This window comes from Anser anser (assembly GCF_964211835.1).
Source record: "Anser anser genome assembly, chromosome: 12".
Lineage (NCBI taxonomy): Eukaryota > Metazoa > Chordata > Aves > Anseriformes > Anatidae > Anser > Anser anser.
In genome coordinates, this window is record NC_139733.1 from 14,155,194 (window position 1) to 14,171,758 (window position 16,565).

The 16,565-nt window shown below is 40.1% G+C and overlaps 1 protein-coding gene across 2 annotated transcripts; it reads left to right on the forward strand.

Moving 5' to 3' along the window:
- The first annotated feature begins 1,214 nt into the window (after positions 1-1,214).
- On the forward strand, positions 1,215-12,640 carry CCDC174 (coiled-coil domain containing 174). Of its 2 annotated transcripts, none has more exons than XM_083796166.1 (11): positions 1,215-1,374; positions 1,863-1,967; positions 2,865-2,965; positions 3,890-3,948; positions 5,054-5,234; positions 7,142-7,237; positions 8,653-8,789; positions 9,185-9,279; positions 9,524-9,671; positions 10,690-10,836; positions 11,477-12,640. In XM_083796166.1, exons 1-11 carry the CDS (start codon positions 1,231-1,233, stop codon positions 12,427-12,429), a joined length of 2,166 nt encoding a protein of 721 aa, XP_083652292.1. In that variant the 5' UTR covers positions 1,215-1,230; the 3' UTR covers positions 12,430-12,640. The 2 variants fall into 2 exon arrangements, with proteins under 2 accessions (XP_083652292.1, XP_083652293.1); XM_083796167.1 differs by lacking the exon at positions 1,215-1,374 and adding an exon at positions 1,437-1,625.
- Positions 12,641-16,565: the final 3,925 nt, after the last annotated feature.

Genomic DNA, 16,565 nt, shown 5'->3' on the forward strand with positions numbered 1-16,565 from the left:
TGAACAGGCCACTTAACATATGATTTGCTGAAGTGAGATTTAATTAGAACAGCACAGATGTTTTCATTCCTTTGTCCTACTTTTCAGTAATGCTCATGTCTCTTCTTCCACTGCAAATTAAAACAGCAAACCTTATGGCTCGATCATGACCTACACTTTTTCATATCTGCTGTCTCCCATCGTTTCCTCTTTGAAAAAGCCAGAAGGAAGTCAGCTTCACCAAGGCCACAAATTGCTTTTTTTCCAACTGCGCCCTTAATGCTCCCCATACGGGTGTAACTTATTTAGCTACTGAGCACCTACGTCAGTAATTTGCAATTCTGTGTCCATAAACTATTCAAACATGGGCCTGCTCCAGCTTCCTAAAGACAAAAGCAACACATTCCAAAAAATCAAAAGAACCGCATCTGACACTTCTATCAGCTGCCACACTGTGAAGTAACAACATTGGAGCATCTTATATTTTTCTACTTTATTAAAGACAAGTGAAAGGCAGCTTCCTCTTGTAACTCCGGATAATTATGATATTCTGAATGGCTCTGAATTAAAACCTATCAGCCAGCTCTTTTGCCCTCATGGAGAGGAGAAAACATTCAATAGGAGTAGAGGGAATGGCCTCATGTTGCACCAGGGGAGGTTCAGGTTGGAAATTAGGAGACATTTCTTCTCAGAAAGAGCGGTCAGGCATTAGGATGGGTTGCCCAGGGAGGTGGTGGCGTCCCCGTCCCTGGGGGTGTTTAAGGAAAGGTTGGACGTGGTGCTTAGGGACATGGTTTAGTGGTGACATTGGTGGTAGGGGGATGGTTGGACCAGATGATCTGGGAGGGCTTTCCCAACCGTAATGGTTCTGTGATCTGTGAGCTACGCAGTATAAGTAAAACACTGAGGGTCATATCATATCTCTCCCCAGGCTCGTCTCTGAGGGCACGGAGCTGGCTGCAGCACTCGCGGGTGGGTTTGTACTCGGGGGACCCACACTAGCAGAGGGCCACGGACAGCCCCAGCGCCTCATCCCAAGCAAATGGCTTCAACAAGGCAGCAGGCACAGGGCTAAATGCAGCCGCATGAGGAAGGGCATGGCTGTCTGCAGCTCCAAGCAGAGCCTCATGTCTCATCTTAGCAGCAGCCAAGGCAGGAGAGAGGCGGTTTTGCTGTTGACACCAAGCCGCGAACAAATCCTCCCCCTGTTAACCCCACGCCCAGCCTCTGCACGGCCCCGACCTCCCCAAAATGGCGGCGGGGAGGCGCCGCCCGCCCTCACGGCGCTGTCGTAACGGCGCCGCGCTTGGCGGCAGTGCCGTAAGGCGCCGCGGGCGGCGGAGCGGGGCCGCCATGGACCGGAGGAAGAAGCCGCTGGACGTGGCCGCCTCCTCGGTGAGCGGGCGGGGGCGGCCGGGAAACGGACGGGGGAACCTCCGGCCTCCCGAGGAGCCTGTCGCTGGGTTTATAAGCTGCGTGAGGGCGGCCGGGTGCCCGCTGTTTGGTGCCGGCCCCGGTCCCCGCTGCACCGAGCACCGAGGGCCTCGCAGGCCCTGGAGGCGCCTTACAGCCCGGCGGGGCGATAACGGGGGCGGGGGGGACGTGGGCTCCTTCCCCGGCCTGCCTTGAGGCCCCCGCCAGGGAAGGTTCGCCCAGGAGCCGGGGGGAGGCGAGGTGCTGGGCGCTGGGGACCTGGGGGTGCCCCGCCTGGTGAGGCCGCTGCGCTGAAGTTCCGTGTAAAACAATTAGTTGGGTGCTTGTGTAACCGCAGTAATACCGTGGTTTTTTCCCCTGGAAATGTACTTACTGCTTCGTACGGTAACTGCTGTGTATGCATAAGGTGTGTTTGCGTTGTTTACTTGTCTTTTTTGCCGCTGATGTAGCTGGTAGACCTCAAAGCAGAACTCTTCCGAAAGCAAGAAGAATTCAAGAAAGAAAAGCTATTGAAAGATGCTGGCATCTTTGCAAAGCCCAAACCCCTTAATAAGGTAGAAATATTTTTCCATTGCTGTTTTTGTCATTCTTTCTCCTTAAACTAAGGCAGTTCATATGTATTGAAGCCTAAATACATAAGCATTCAGAGCTGTGTTACTGTTCAAATGTTAAATCTTTAACACGAGAATGTTTAAATTTCTATCAGCTCATTTACAGATTATATTCTTGTGCACAGCAGAAAACTCATGCCTATCTAAATCATCTCTTAATCTTCAGTCCTTAGGGAGCTTTTGTAATTACAGCAACAGATGTTTGTCTTTTTCACTCCAGTAATTTGTATGCTTCCCTGAAGGATGGAAGATGAGAGACTCTTCCAGAATCACTGAACTTTCTTGATAAATGCTCTGCTGCGTGCTCCTCTGTATCACAGTGTATAACAATGAACGCCCAGTTCTCTCATTTTAGTCTTTACTGCACGTTTTCTATTCACTCTGTGGCTTTCTAGTAGTAAAGTTGTCATATGTGAAGGACATGAAGCATTCAGTGTTAGGCTGTAAACAAGCAACCTGATTGTGTTTTATATCTAAAATGAAGGTAATAGAGAATAGAAACCGTACATCGTTTTCTTACTAGTTAAATAATCAGAAAGATTGTTTGTATTAATTATTTTTCTGTAACAGCTTTGCTAGAATAGATTTTGTCCGATTTCTGAGTGCCTTCTTTTGCTTCTCAGCCTGTCCTTACCTATCATGTTGTATGGCAGTCTGTGTAATTTAGGACAGGCTTGCTGTATTGTACAGCACAGCAGGTGTGTGTCTCAACTCAAACACGATTAAGAGGTTATTTACCAGACCTTCATGATTGATTTGCACGGTTTGCATTATGAAGTTGAAATCTTTTTCAGTCTTACTTTGGTGTTTTATTTGTTGTTACAAAATTGCATTCCCCAGAAACCAAGTATCTGGAGCAAACAAAACACAGGAGTTGCAAGTCGAGCTGAGAAAGATGTTGAGCAGAAGGCAGAAGAGGATCAAACGTTAGATCAATCAAGGTAACTCTTAGGCTCTGTAAGAAAGGAATGCTTTGTAAAATTTGTTTTTCAATGTTTAGAAAAGCACAATGAAGAAGTTAGGCGGATATTAGACCAGCAGTTCTCATCAGACCAACAGGGAAGACCAGTATCAATTCCATGCTCTTTACCAGGAATGTACAAACTGCACAGCAGCAGTCTGGTGCTCTAGGGATACCTGCCCTTCCTGTATCGTAACTGTCTACGTCAGGTTACGGCTTTTGAGCGCCCTCTTTAGAGGTGAAATCCAGGGCAGTGATGCGCCAGAATTCACGTTACAAAGTGTATCTTGGACTTGACAGAAAATGGCTCACTCTTTTTGCAAGATTTGACTGATAGTCTAAATGGGTTAGTTATACAGTAAAATATACAGTGTAACCCATTTGCTGCTTTTCTGTAAGCATCTCCTAGCTCTTCAAAATTGTCCTCTACCGTTCCAGAAATTAGTTAAGGTTTTCTCCTCAGTTTCTAAAAATAAGTGTATCTCCATGTTATTCCTTCCTTTTTCCTTCCTTCCATCCTTCCAAAACAGTTTTTCAGTGTCTCATTCCTGCAAATAGTGGTCTCATTTCCAGTATTTATCTGACAGGCTGTCATAGCTTTATAGGGGTGGAATACTAGTGGCTTCATATTCCTGTCTACTTGATAAATTACACTAAAGGTTACCTCTGTAATTTCATTAAGATTATTTTCAGTATAAACTCTGGAACTGGATGTCTGTGTATCTTCAGAAGCTTCAGTTAAGGTTCAAAATAAAAAACAGGCATAGCTCAGCTTCTAGTAAATATTTCTAGCGCTCCTGGTACTTCTCTGTCCCATTTACCTAAGGATGAATTGGTCATTTTGAGCTGTGTTTGGAATTTATGGGAATACAAACATTTAGGGTGTTTTTTTTTTCTTTCTCAGGAAGAAACTAGAAGAGAAAGCCAAGCTGTACGAGAAGATGACAAAAGGCGACTTCCCAGGTGAACAAAACTAATCTGAAATAATTATTTATGTGACATAACATAAATACTCATTTTAAAATTTAAATTACCAAACTTATTTTATAAAAAATAAATAATATACGTAATAGAGCGATACAGATACAAATTTGTTTCAAAAGTACTGGTTGGCCTTTCTGACTGTCTAGTGATTTACAGCAGCTACACTGAATTCACTGCTTACATGGGAAACTTTTTGGATCTGTTATATGGAGTGATTAACAAGGGTTATTTCCCTATGAAAGAGGGAAAAAATATAGGTACTAGAGAATATAAAATTGCTTTTTGAAGGGCAGTGTGTCCTAGTAAATCACCATGAGCTTGTTTCAGTCTGCCAGTCATTAAATGGGTAGAATATATTCTGTTTTTTCAATACAGAATCTTAGAAAAACAAAATTAATTTATTCTCCATTATGCACTCTTTGCATTTCGTTGCTGATTTTCTATCCTTCATTCTAATTGTTGGACTTTATGAAGAGCAGAGGAGTAGTAGGGGAGTCTGGCTGGTTCTTGTATGAACGTTAGTCATGCAGCTAATAGGGTTAGAGAATTATAATCTGTCCCTTTCTTTTTCACACATGCAATCCCTTGCAAGAAGTAATTATTAAAATAGAATCAAAATCTCCTTGCTATTAATCTCTCACGTTGTCTTTACCAGTGTCCATCTTTGCCAAATGCGATCTCACCACTTTTCTCCACTTTTTAAAAGTACGCTAGTGACTGCATGCTGCCAGCTTACCAAATTCTGAGCATCAAATCAGTATTTGAACTGTTGTGTAACAAACTCTGGACTTCTGAAATAACTAATGAGCAGAGAATATTTTAGTGCAAAGATTGCAACCTTTTTTGTAGTCTACAGGAACAATTAATTGCTTTAGAAAAAGCTCGAAGGCTATATTCAGAAATAGAGGAGCCAATTTATAGCTCCAAGTTTGTTTGGCCCCAAATGAGATTTAAGTATTCCCCAGAAGTACGGTCAGGGGCATTGCTGGCAGCTGAAAAGTTGATTGCGACTATTATGTATTGATTTTGTGTTCAGTTCCGTTCTTTTCATGGCTGTTCTCTAAGAATCGATTTTCTGCCTTAGATGAAGAAACTGAAGATTTGTACCTAGTGGATTTCACTCAGAAGATCATAGACAAACAGCGAGAAGTACAGGAACTGTATCAGAACGAAGGTGCTAAAAAGACTTTAGAAAAAGAGATGGATGATGAGGAAACTGAACCAGAAATGGAAATACCACCACCAGAGGACCCAGACGAAGAATGGTTGGTACTACTGAGTGGGGTGATGCATGGGAAAATAACTGTTCCCCAGAATATGTGGAGTGACACTGCTTTTTTTGATTCATGTTACACATTGAGAAGAGGTGGTAATATTCTCTTATTTCGTGTCTCGTTAAAAGACAATCCGTAGTGTTATTTTCCATATAGGTAACACTGCAATAGAGTCCTCCTACAGGCTTTTGTGAAAATCAGTCAGGGAAATGTACTGTAAATGAGACATGGTGCAATATTCTCTCATTTTCTTGCAAAGTTTATGGGAGTTCTGATTGCAGGATTGATAGGATTTTATACACTTTGGTGTCTTGCACTGAAGTCTACTTTAGCAAAACGTTTTTTTCTTACATCTGTGTTCTCTAGTTGTGTGGGATTTACAAAATGAGCAGTCGTTTTTGTTGTATGACCTCCTCATAAGAGGGAAGCTCTGACTGGGGAAAAAAAAAAAACGTGATTTTCCAGCATTTCTTCTACAGTTTAACTACAAAATTGCAAATAGCCTGTGGCAATTTTCTGTGACATTTCAATAACTAGTTTTTCAACCAAGATATTAGGATTAATTATGAAACCAGTCCCACTAAACATTTTCTTAGCCAGATTGTGAAAAATGCTTATGGAACGGAGATTTTAATTCTGGTAATCGGTTTAAAACGGCAATTAGCAAAATGAAAAAGAGCACACCAGTTTTCCAGTTTATTAGGCCACGATAAGATTAGCAATGTAATTTTTCAGAATAAATTGGGAGAATGAATCCAGGCAAGGGACCAGAAGATTGCTAGGCTGGAAAGGCAGATATACCTATTACTGGTATCGTACTGAAATTCAAGATGAAACTATCAGTGATCTGATGATGGGCTCAAACTACTTTGTGTTCTCATCACAGTAAGTTTCAGAATCTTAAACCAATAAATTTTACTGTTCATATTGTGCTTTTCTGTCATTGCCTATACCTCACTTAAATGACCTACGTTATTAATACATCATCCATCTCAGTGAGGCCATTTCCTAATGAGGGTGCTGGCATAATTAATGCAAATTAGTCTGCAGCTATATCTTTACTATAGAGAATGCAAGTAATTTTTGTGTGTTGTTCTTTTTTTTTTCTGATGTTACATTATATACTCAGTGCCCTTTCTTATTATACTAAGCTCTGGATATCCGTAGAAATTATGTAAAAATCCTAACTTACTAAAAGCACAGATCTTTAAAAGTTTGTTTGGGAATTAGATTGCCAATCATACATTTTCAGCTGTAATGTTAATTCTTTAAATTGGGATAATAGAGGCCACTTGATGCCAGAGAACTTCCTAGAATTATTGGACAATAAGTACAGCTCTCTATCAGCTTTTTTGACAACTGTAAATTAAGTGTTCAAGACTATAAAGAGCTGTATAAGAAGCCCAATATGTGCTTCAAAGGAACACTTTGAATTTTAGTCAGCTTTTGTTGTGCAAGCTGAATGAACGCTATCAGCCTGTTCTAAATGAGCTTTGGACTGATAATTGAAGTATATTGTAGCAATTTCATATCTGCAAGAAGTCAATGCTTCATCATTATTTTCACCCTGGGAAGCAAGTACTAGAATCAGTTTTATTTTGGTGTGAAAACTGATATTGTAACTTTTGAATGTTTCTTTACACCACCTTAATATCAAGGCAAACAGCTGGCTCAAAGTGGGGTTGAGTAAATACCTGTGATAAAACTGTCATAGGCCCTGTTCAGAGCGTAGCCTTGGGGGTCTGATAGTTGAACGGTAGAAGGAACTGTCATACATGGAGAGACTGAGAGATCATGAATACTTTTCGGAAAGTGTCACTGCTTCTGTCTTCTGGTTAAGAGTTCTGTAAGTCTGAAAATAAAAGTTTTGTGTGAAATTTCCTTTGCGTTCGTTACAGGGTTGATTATGTCGATTCCTTAGGCCGATCTAGACGCTGTATGAAGAAGGATTTGCCAAGTCTACTTAAAATGGATCAGGAACTTCAAGGGAAAAGGTTTGGTTTCTTTCATGGAATTACATGTTCCTTGCAGTATTTAACATAGTTATTTTTAATGAGAAGGAATAGAGGTTATGTTTTGTTATCGCATTCCCAATCCAGAGTCGTTGAAGCTACTTCTTTCTCTCTGTTTACTTTAGGCCAGCTTCTGCTGATTACTACATTGTGCCTTAAAAAATAGCCAGAGTAGTTACAGTGAAATTGTGCGTGACAGTGGCTTTATCAAATTTTCTATTATAAACTTATACAGTATTCCAAGGCTTCTGTTTATTTCACCTTGGCAGCTGGCAATTGGAATATGTGGCTGGTGTACTGTTTTTAAATTGCAAGAGAACAGAGGCTACGGATATGAAATAAAAGCATAAATGAAATTTTTAATAAACTACCAAGGCACAATATTTGATGGAAATGCTGACGAAGTCTAAGACCTCACTTATAAACTATAGATTGTAGAGAGGAGTTTTAATAAACTGATTTAGCAATCTCTTGGATATCTGATGCATCTCGTAAAACTGTGGTCTTTTTATGCAAAGTGTATTTTATACCTTCCAGAAAATACCAGAGAAGTGATTCCTGGTTCTCTTTAATCTGGAAACTTGATCATCTTTTAGCAAAACCAACAGCATCATGACATTCAAAGTGAATTTGTTATATATCCATTTGTTTGGTTTTTCTCTTCTGTTACTTAGGTGTTTTAACAGCTTTTCTGTTAAAATTATTATGGCAGCACTGAGAATTGTTTTCAGAAAATAATCTAAAGGTACCTTAATGGAGCTTTTACTGCTGCTAAAGTGAAAATTCTTTCACGCTGGCAACTTATTAGTGTTTTCTCTCTATTTTAAATGTAAGATGGAGAATATGGGTGCTTTGAAATTGCAGTCTCTGGATTTATATCGATGACAGTCTGTCAGCAAAACCTGCTTCAGTTAATAAAAAAATCCTGCTGCTTCCCTTGAGAAAACAAAAATATTTCCTACATTGTGTATTAAAGGTCATGGACTTCTAGGGTAGATGGCTAGCTTTTTGCTCTTTCAAATACCTTTCATTTTCTTATGTTAAATCTGAAATATTGCTATATGTGGTTGCTAGCATCCCAACAGATGCAAAAAAAAAAGTGAACATGTCATTTCTCGTTCTGTGCTTTGGTAAAGATTTCATAACGCCTCCAAGAAAGGATACAATTTGTTTAAGTATCTTACTAGCACGTTCTACTAGTACCTTCTTTTAGAAGTGGTTTTATATTTGTCTTTACCTTGTACCATACTCATCAATGTTGCATCTCTAGGTGATGCCTACAGTGCTCTGTTTTGTAAAAAGAGGATTAGACACAATCATAATTTAATCGTTTGATACTGTAGAACCAGTAACTTCTGCTCTATAATAATCCCTAACTCTTTTTTTTTTTTTATTAGACTAGACCCTGATGGGAATACTTTGCTATCTGAAGATATGAAGAGAGAACTTCAGAGACAGCAGTGGGAAAAAGAAGAAGAAGAAGCCCTCAGAAAACCCATGGGACCCATACATTATGAGGACATCAGAGAAAATGGTATACTTCCATATTTTATATCATTTATCTTCATGTAGATACTGGTTTTAGAGGAAGCAAGGGAAAGTTGTTTTTTATTGCCTGTATGGCCAACTTTAGGTATGTGTTAAATCGCATTTGTAATAACTATTCAAACTACCAGGACATTCACCTAGATCTATCTTTCATCAAATTGTACTTTTCTCAAATATATCTTTCAAATTTGATTTCATCTCCCAGTTTTCTCCTTCAGGAAGCTTCACTTCATGCATCATCTAAACAAGCCTGTTACAGACATAAAAAATAGTGTGGCGTATGTTGTAACTCAGTGCCTGAAAGCAGGGCACATGGTGCTTGTAGTTACTGTCGATTGTAAACTGAGTGTAACTTGAACTTCGTTAACTTTTTCTTTTCAGAGGCCAGGCAGCTTGGTGTTGGTTACTTCGCCTTTTCTCGTGACCAAGAGCTTAGACATAAACAACGGGCAACACTGGATATGCTGAGAGAGCAGGTATGAGTCTAAAAAGCAAATTGCAGTGTAAGAGCATCCTAGTTTCAGTAGTCACCATCTTTGGTTTGTTGTATAAGTCTTACACTCAGTGATGCCTGCATTTAACTCCAAAAAAAAATTGCCCTCTTTTTCCCTTTTGAATCATGGTACCTGAGGATTGCTTTTATTGTTTAGTGAAGGAAGACATGTAGTTGATTATAGTAACACAGGAAGATTAATTCATGTTTTTTTCTTTACTGTTTAGACACTTGATCAAAGAACTAAACGTGAACAGATAAAAGAAAAAAGGAAGGCAGCTCTAGAAGCCAGGCTGTCTAAACTTCGAGCACGGAAGGTTAAGAAATTAAGGGAAGATGGGTTAGAGGAAGAGGCAGCAAAACTGGAGAACGGAGGTATGATTAGTTGCCTTTTTAAGTTAAGTACTTGCTGTTTCATCTTGTACCTGATCAGTGAGTGGGCAGGCATCCTCTAATTGATGTAGGTTTGGGCATTTAATATATTGCTATTATGTATTTTATATATATAAATTGTATAAATTAAAATCGCGAGAGTTCATATAACTATGTGTAGATATAAAATCGTGCCAGAGAGAGCTTAATAGCGCTGGAAGAAATGTCATGCGTAGATGTAGTCCTTTTTGGATTCATGTCTGACAGCAGGAATTGTGTGAGTTGAGCTGTTGAAATTGTACTGGCTGGTTTTTAAGATGAGCAAGATAAAAATATTAGCAAGTTGATTCTGATACCGTATAACACATGCTCTTACAATTTTAGTGCAGTCTGTAAATTGGACATACAACCGGCTTTTAGGATTTGGGATGATGAATTTGAGTTCTCTGCTGTCTCCTGTCTGACACTACTAGATACTTGTATTGTCTATCTCCCACTGTAAATTGTAGCTGATATTTAACTTGTCAGAATTCTAAGCAAGCGATTAACTGTGAAGTGTTCTGGAAATGACGAAGAGCAGTGTGCCACTGCTAACTGTTACTATTGTTCAGAAGAAGAATGTAAATTGTTTTCTCCAGGATTACCAAAGTGGAGATGCGTGCTAATGTTCTTATTTTTAACAATTTTCTAGTTTCAGTATAATACTCAGCACATTCGTTTTTGGGTTCTTAGGCAACATATTTTTCAGCAGTTTCTTTGATACAACTAGAAAACTAATGAAGTGTCTCTTGGTAGATGGATTTCCTGATTATCTGGATTATCCATTATCTTTTCTGAATTAATATGAATTAATTAAAAAAAAAATCCATATTCAGATGCATTTCTTTGCTGAATGAAACTAGATAACTACTATGAGCTCTATAAATGCAAATAACTATTGCTTCTTATTCTTCCTATGAAATTCATTTAGGAGATTTTATCCCGTTACTAACAAAAACTACTCTCTCTTTCTGCAAAGTAGAGGTGAAAGATGCTACTGGTCCAGTACAAGCTGAACAGGAGGCTCCGAGAGCTACCTCAGCAAGTAGAAAGGTAGAGGTTGTCATCCAGGAGAGAAGAGATACAAAGCCTGGCGTGCCTCATGTCCGTGAGTGGGATAAAGGCAAAGGTAAGGAAATACGGATTCAGAAACACTGTTTGGAAGCGGTGTACATACTGCTGACTTCATTTCTGCTTTGAGACAAAGTATGGTAAATCTGAGAAGCAACAGAAATGAAAACTGAACAGATTTTTACTGTTTTTAGAGAGTAGGTTTGGGGGGTCTTGAATCATCTTTCTGTTGCAATGCTTCAGAGCTATTCTTAATCAGAAGTCAGCAGCTGTTAGAATAATTAGAATATCTACCACTTCTGGTGAAATAAAGAAGTTACTGGTTTTTCCCTATGCACTCTAAAGATATTACAATAATCTCAATTTTCTAGTAATTAAGATCTTAGTGCTGTGATCGGTTTGTATTTTGATTCAGCCCTAACTAATCAGCAGTTTTTCATAACCTATGACCATGTTGTTAAAGGATCTGAAAGTGACTAGGATGAGTTACACAGAGGGTAGTGGTTATCTTTAGTGCTCAATAGTTTGATTTCTTTTCTGTAGAAAAGGTAGACTGAGCTTAGCCAGCAATATAGTACTAGGTGAAAAGGAACTTTAGATGGCTTTAAGTAGCTGCATCTTCTGTGTTCCCTCCTTTCTGACTGATCTTCAGACACTGGCATCTGTATTTAAACTACTATTTTCCCTGTTTCTAACAGAACTGATGTTTGGACAATGGTCAAAGAAGCAGGAAGAACTCAGAGATGAACGAGATCCAGAATTTGCACCACCTTCTGATTATTTTGTGGGACAAAAGAAAGATGATGATTACAAAAGCCAGAACTTGAGCAGTCCTGAAACCACCTTTGAAAAATTGGAACCAGAAGCTTCACAAAACCAGCAGAAACCATCAGTGCAGGCCAACACCAGCAGCACTGCAGTTGTGCCACCGTCAGTGCAAGCTTACAGCAATGATGTTCAAGATAAATCAGCATCAGCGGAGGCCTCTGGCAGCGACAGTGAAGACGGGTCAACATCAGAGACTGACAGCAGCGATGATCAGGAGGGGCTGCCGTCAGCGCACGCTTACACCTGCGGTGCTCAAAACATGCCGCCACCAATGCGCGCTTACGGCTATGGTGCTCAACATGTGCTGCCACCAGTGCAGCCGTACGGCTACGGCATTCATGATATGCCCTTTCCAATGCAGACTTACGGCTACGGCGCTCAGCACATGCTGCCACCAATGCAGGGTTATGGTTATGGCGCTCCAGATGTGCCGTTTTCCATGCAGGCCTATGGCTACGGCACGCAGGACGTGCTGCCGCCAGGGCACAGCTGTGACTGCAGTGCTCAAGACATGCCACCACCGGGGCATACCTGCGACTGCAGCACCCAAAATTTGCAGCCGCCAGGGCATACCTGCGACTGCAGCACCCAAAATTTGCAGCCACCAGGGGAGAGCTGCGACTGCAGCACCCAAAATTTGCAGCCACCAGGGCATACCTGCGACTGCAACACCCAAAATTTGCAGCCGCCAGGGCATACCTGCGACTGCAGCACTCAAGATGTGCCACCGCCTGGGCAGTCATACAGTGGTGACACTCAAAATCAAGCACCACTTTACAAAAGTTTAGATGATATGCTGTCTTATTACAGACAAGTGACTTGAACTGAGCAAAATAATAAACAAGAATCGTAATTTAAAGAACTAAAACCAAATTATCTGTCGGCAAGAATATTTTCCTACATCTGGGAAAAATGGATATCTGTAAGTAGATTGAAATAAATCTGGAGACCTAAGCTATGTTACATCACAGCTGTACTTTTTCCCTGTTGGTTCTCTTTTTTTTTTTCCCCTCTATTAAAATTCTTTAGCATTGCTTATCTAGTTTAGTGTATGTGTTTATTCTTTGCCACTAATGCCTGAACTTTGGGGTATAGCTTCTGGTTTGGAGGTACTACAAGTTCAGTAATATCTGTAGAAACGGAATGGAAATGGCAGGCCTTCTGCTGCTAAATACAAAAACATTTTAAGGAATGTTACCTACATAATCTCCTGACTTCAGAGACGGGAAGTGCAGAATGTTATCTAGTGATAGTTGTGGCGAGTACTCCGTGTGGTCATAATGCCTTCTGCATTCCTGAGGTCTGTATATAACTTGTAATTCTGTGAAGCAGATCAGAGTTGGAAAGAGGCACTGCAGAAATCAATAAATAATGATGGTAAGACTAAGAATAAAAGCTTCAGTGAAGTAGAAGCCTTGACACCTGAAATTGCTGTCTTACTGGTTTAGAAAATGCTCTTAGAATTGTTCGAGTACATTCTTCTTGCATCATATATGCTGCTTTATTTTATTAATACTTTTTTTTCCTAAAAGCTGTTAATTGTGGTGATTTATATATAAAAGCAGCCTGACCTCTACCAAACAAGCTTTTTTATTTCAGAATCTCAGGAAATGACAGTAATACGTACTTACCATGTAGAAAATTTTGATTTCTGAAGGCAATTTAAATACCTCCTATTTGTATTTTAAAAGCTCATAAAAGCTAGAAAAGTGTGCTAGAATGGGCAATTCCGTAGATTGTGTAAATTTAAATGGCAGTGATGTTCTCAAAGTAATGGACATCTGAACCAAATACCAAAGCGGGCAGAGACACAGATAAGGTGCTGCTCTTAGGTGTGTCAGTGGGATCTCAGGCTGTTCTGCAAAGCCTGGTGAACAGCAATGTCCCTACCACAGCAAAAAGCAGCGCTCAGGGTCACTGAGCAAACTTGTCAGCGTGCAGAACACATTCGCTGTCCCCAAACTATGTTTTAACCTCAGCTATTAAACACACTTCCATCTCTCCTCTTCCTATATTGCTTACAGCAGAAATAACACCCTGCAAGAGCACTGGTGGTACCATTTTAAAGGCACAAAATACTACAGTCTTTTTATTGCTACCAAATGGTTAAGTGACTGGAGCTTTACGATAACTTTGGGTTTCTGTTTCTCTGAACAGACCTAGAATTTCAGGATAGTATGACAATATTAATGGCAACATCCACAGTACTACTTTTTTGCTGCTGCTGACCTGAATTCAGCTGGTGAGCTTAGCATTAGGGTTTATATTTCCTCCTTTCCTTGAATCTCTTCAGTATGAATAAAGAATCTGAACATGAATAATGATTTTATACTGATGACTAAGAGGAAGAGGTTACAAATCAGTCTGTTTTTACCAAATGTGACAGCATCAAAGCACGTTTTTTTTTTCCTGCCAAGTTTGGTACAACCTCAGGTTAGTCAATATCCACGAGGTGGCACTCTAATCTTACAAATTTGCCACAGGAAACTACCAGTATAAACCCATTTACTGCTATTTATTTCATAGTAAAGTTGAAATACTCCCTGATGACCCCGATCCCAGGAGAAATTTTTCAAAACTTGTGCCACCCCACATTTAATTCTGAGTTTAAAACAGTTGCACTGTGCTTCAGCAGCTTTCTTCCATAAAGATAAGAAGCTGTCAGAACAGTTTCAAGAAGCAAATTGCCTCAGTTTTTTGCACATTGGTTGAAGGCAATAATAGAAGCAAGAGGTGGAAGGAAAAGGTGTAATTTTAAGTCATTGAGTTTGTGCAATCCTGTTAGATGTGTACATAATTGTAGGACTGCATGTCAGAATTAACCCCATTTGAATAGAAGTGAAGCATTTTAAGGATGTTTTGGGTTGTGTACTTAATGCCTTCTTAGCCACTCTGTCTAGAATCACAACACGTTGCAATTATTTATAAATTAAGCCTCAGAATGGTATTCTGAAGTCAGATTGTAACATTGACCCTGTTTTGCAGGAAAAAAATAATTTAAAAAAAATGCAGAGGCAAGGTCACAAAGCAAGTCTGTGGCACCGCAAAAGTTCAAACACGGTTCTCCAGTCTGGCTGACTTATGCTAGAGATGTTTCGTATTTAAGACCTCACATGAATCTGTGAGTATGATTCAGAGTAGGGTATGATTTTCTTGGAGCTGAACTAACCCCAAAGAGTGGGCAAAGCATTTAAAACATTAGAGCATGACTGGAATTCATTATGGCAATCATATCCCTTTGATGGGTTTCCCTATAAACAAAGTTTGTATCTATTCTGCTACTACTTTAATCGTCTGTATTCATTTCCTGCTGCGCTCTGGGCTTTGTTTTTTCTGTGCCCTTGAGACTGGGGGTAGTTTTATGTACGTGTGTGATGTAAGAGCTGTACTGTCTTTGCATTACTTTAACACCGAGCTGGAGCTGCACTAAGGAATGAATGCCATTTTTAACAGTATTATGTAAAAACTCATGATCAAAGTGTTCTTTTGTCAGCTTTATTTCCATGGCCTAATATTAAACAGGAGGACTCTTGCCAGGAAGGCAGTTCAGTGTCTACATTTTTAATGTAGACTTCCCCAGGAGGTATCAGTGGTGGCTCATGTTGCCTTCGGTGCACTCCACAGAGCCAGGGACAGGGCCTGGCTCTTGGGCAAGGTATCTAAGGCATCTTTGTCCCACGTCTTTATGTAAGTACTGTTTTGATATGCAAGTTATCTTTGTCCAAAATGCAAAAAGTGTTCAGGCATGCTTGAATTTCAACCTTCACCTGCCCTGTCTGGCTGGCAGGACTCAATCAGATCTCCAGAGAATCCCCTTTAGAGCAGACAATTTTCTCTGTGTCACCAAAGACTGAATTTCCTCCCCTTGGAGGGAGGGATCTGGATCTGGCAGTAAACTATGAGCATGTCAGCTAAGGCTGCTAGAAGGGGTAGAAAGTACCTGGCTGCAATTCTGTAATGTTCGAGGCAGACACTACATGCATCAAATTGCCCTTGTCGGCTGTTTTTGATACAAATGGCTCTTCAAATCCTTCAGTGGCCAAGGCCTTGTACCGATACCAGTTGTATCAATAGTTCTAAAATTGTTAAGTTCCAGTGCTGTTAGATCCTAAAGTTTTACAACTTGTAGTAAAATTGGGCCAAGATCTTCCCCTTTCTCCCTTTTTTGGTCTGTTGAAATGTCTAAAACTTACATCCTACCTTGCCCTGTAAGACCCAAGATACTGATTTTGCATCTTAAAAGCAGTTAAAGATGTTAAAAACACGCAAGAATAAATGTAAAAATACTAAGAGCATATGAATGATTACCTTTATCTTCCCCTCTGTCAAAGATACGGCCTCAAGTGGGCCATTGAAACTTGAACTTTCATAAAGATTCCATTGAAATTTAACAGTTCTAGCTGGAAGTTTACTTTGTAATTAAGAAAGTTTTGCTTGCTTTCTCTAATTAAACAAACTAAAATTCCTTTTTCACAGGTATAAAGTAAACGCTATTCTCAGTAAGTATCTAAAAGAAAAATAACTCCTATACATCTACAAAGTTTAAAATGCGTTTAGCCCCATTTTATGAGGGGGATCTAGGAGATCAAGGAGGTTGCTGTGGCGCTGTGCTGCCAGCCCAGCACTATCTCCTGTCATGATTTCAACTGATACACGGAGGTGCCAGATCATGGTCAGCCATCACCACCCACACAGTGATTGTGGTGCTTTGACCTTTAAGTGCAAAGTGCCTGAAACCTGATATATATTTATGGTAACGTGGGCTTTTGCTGATAGAAGTCTTGTATGGCTACAATAAATGGTGCTGTTCCCTGGCCTTCCAGCTCAGATTGCAGCTGTGACCAGAATTCAGAGAATGGTCCTTCTGCTTGTATCACTCAGAGGCTTCCAGGCTGTATGCAGCGGTGCTAACAAACACCATTCAGTGCTTAGCCTGTATCTTCCGCTGTCTATTGCAGG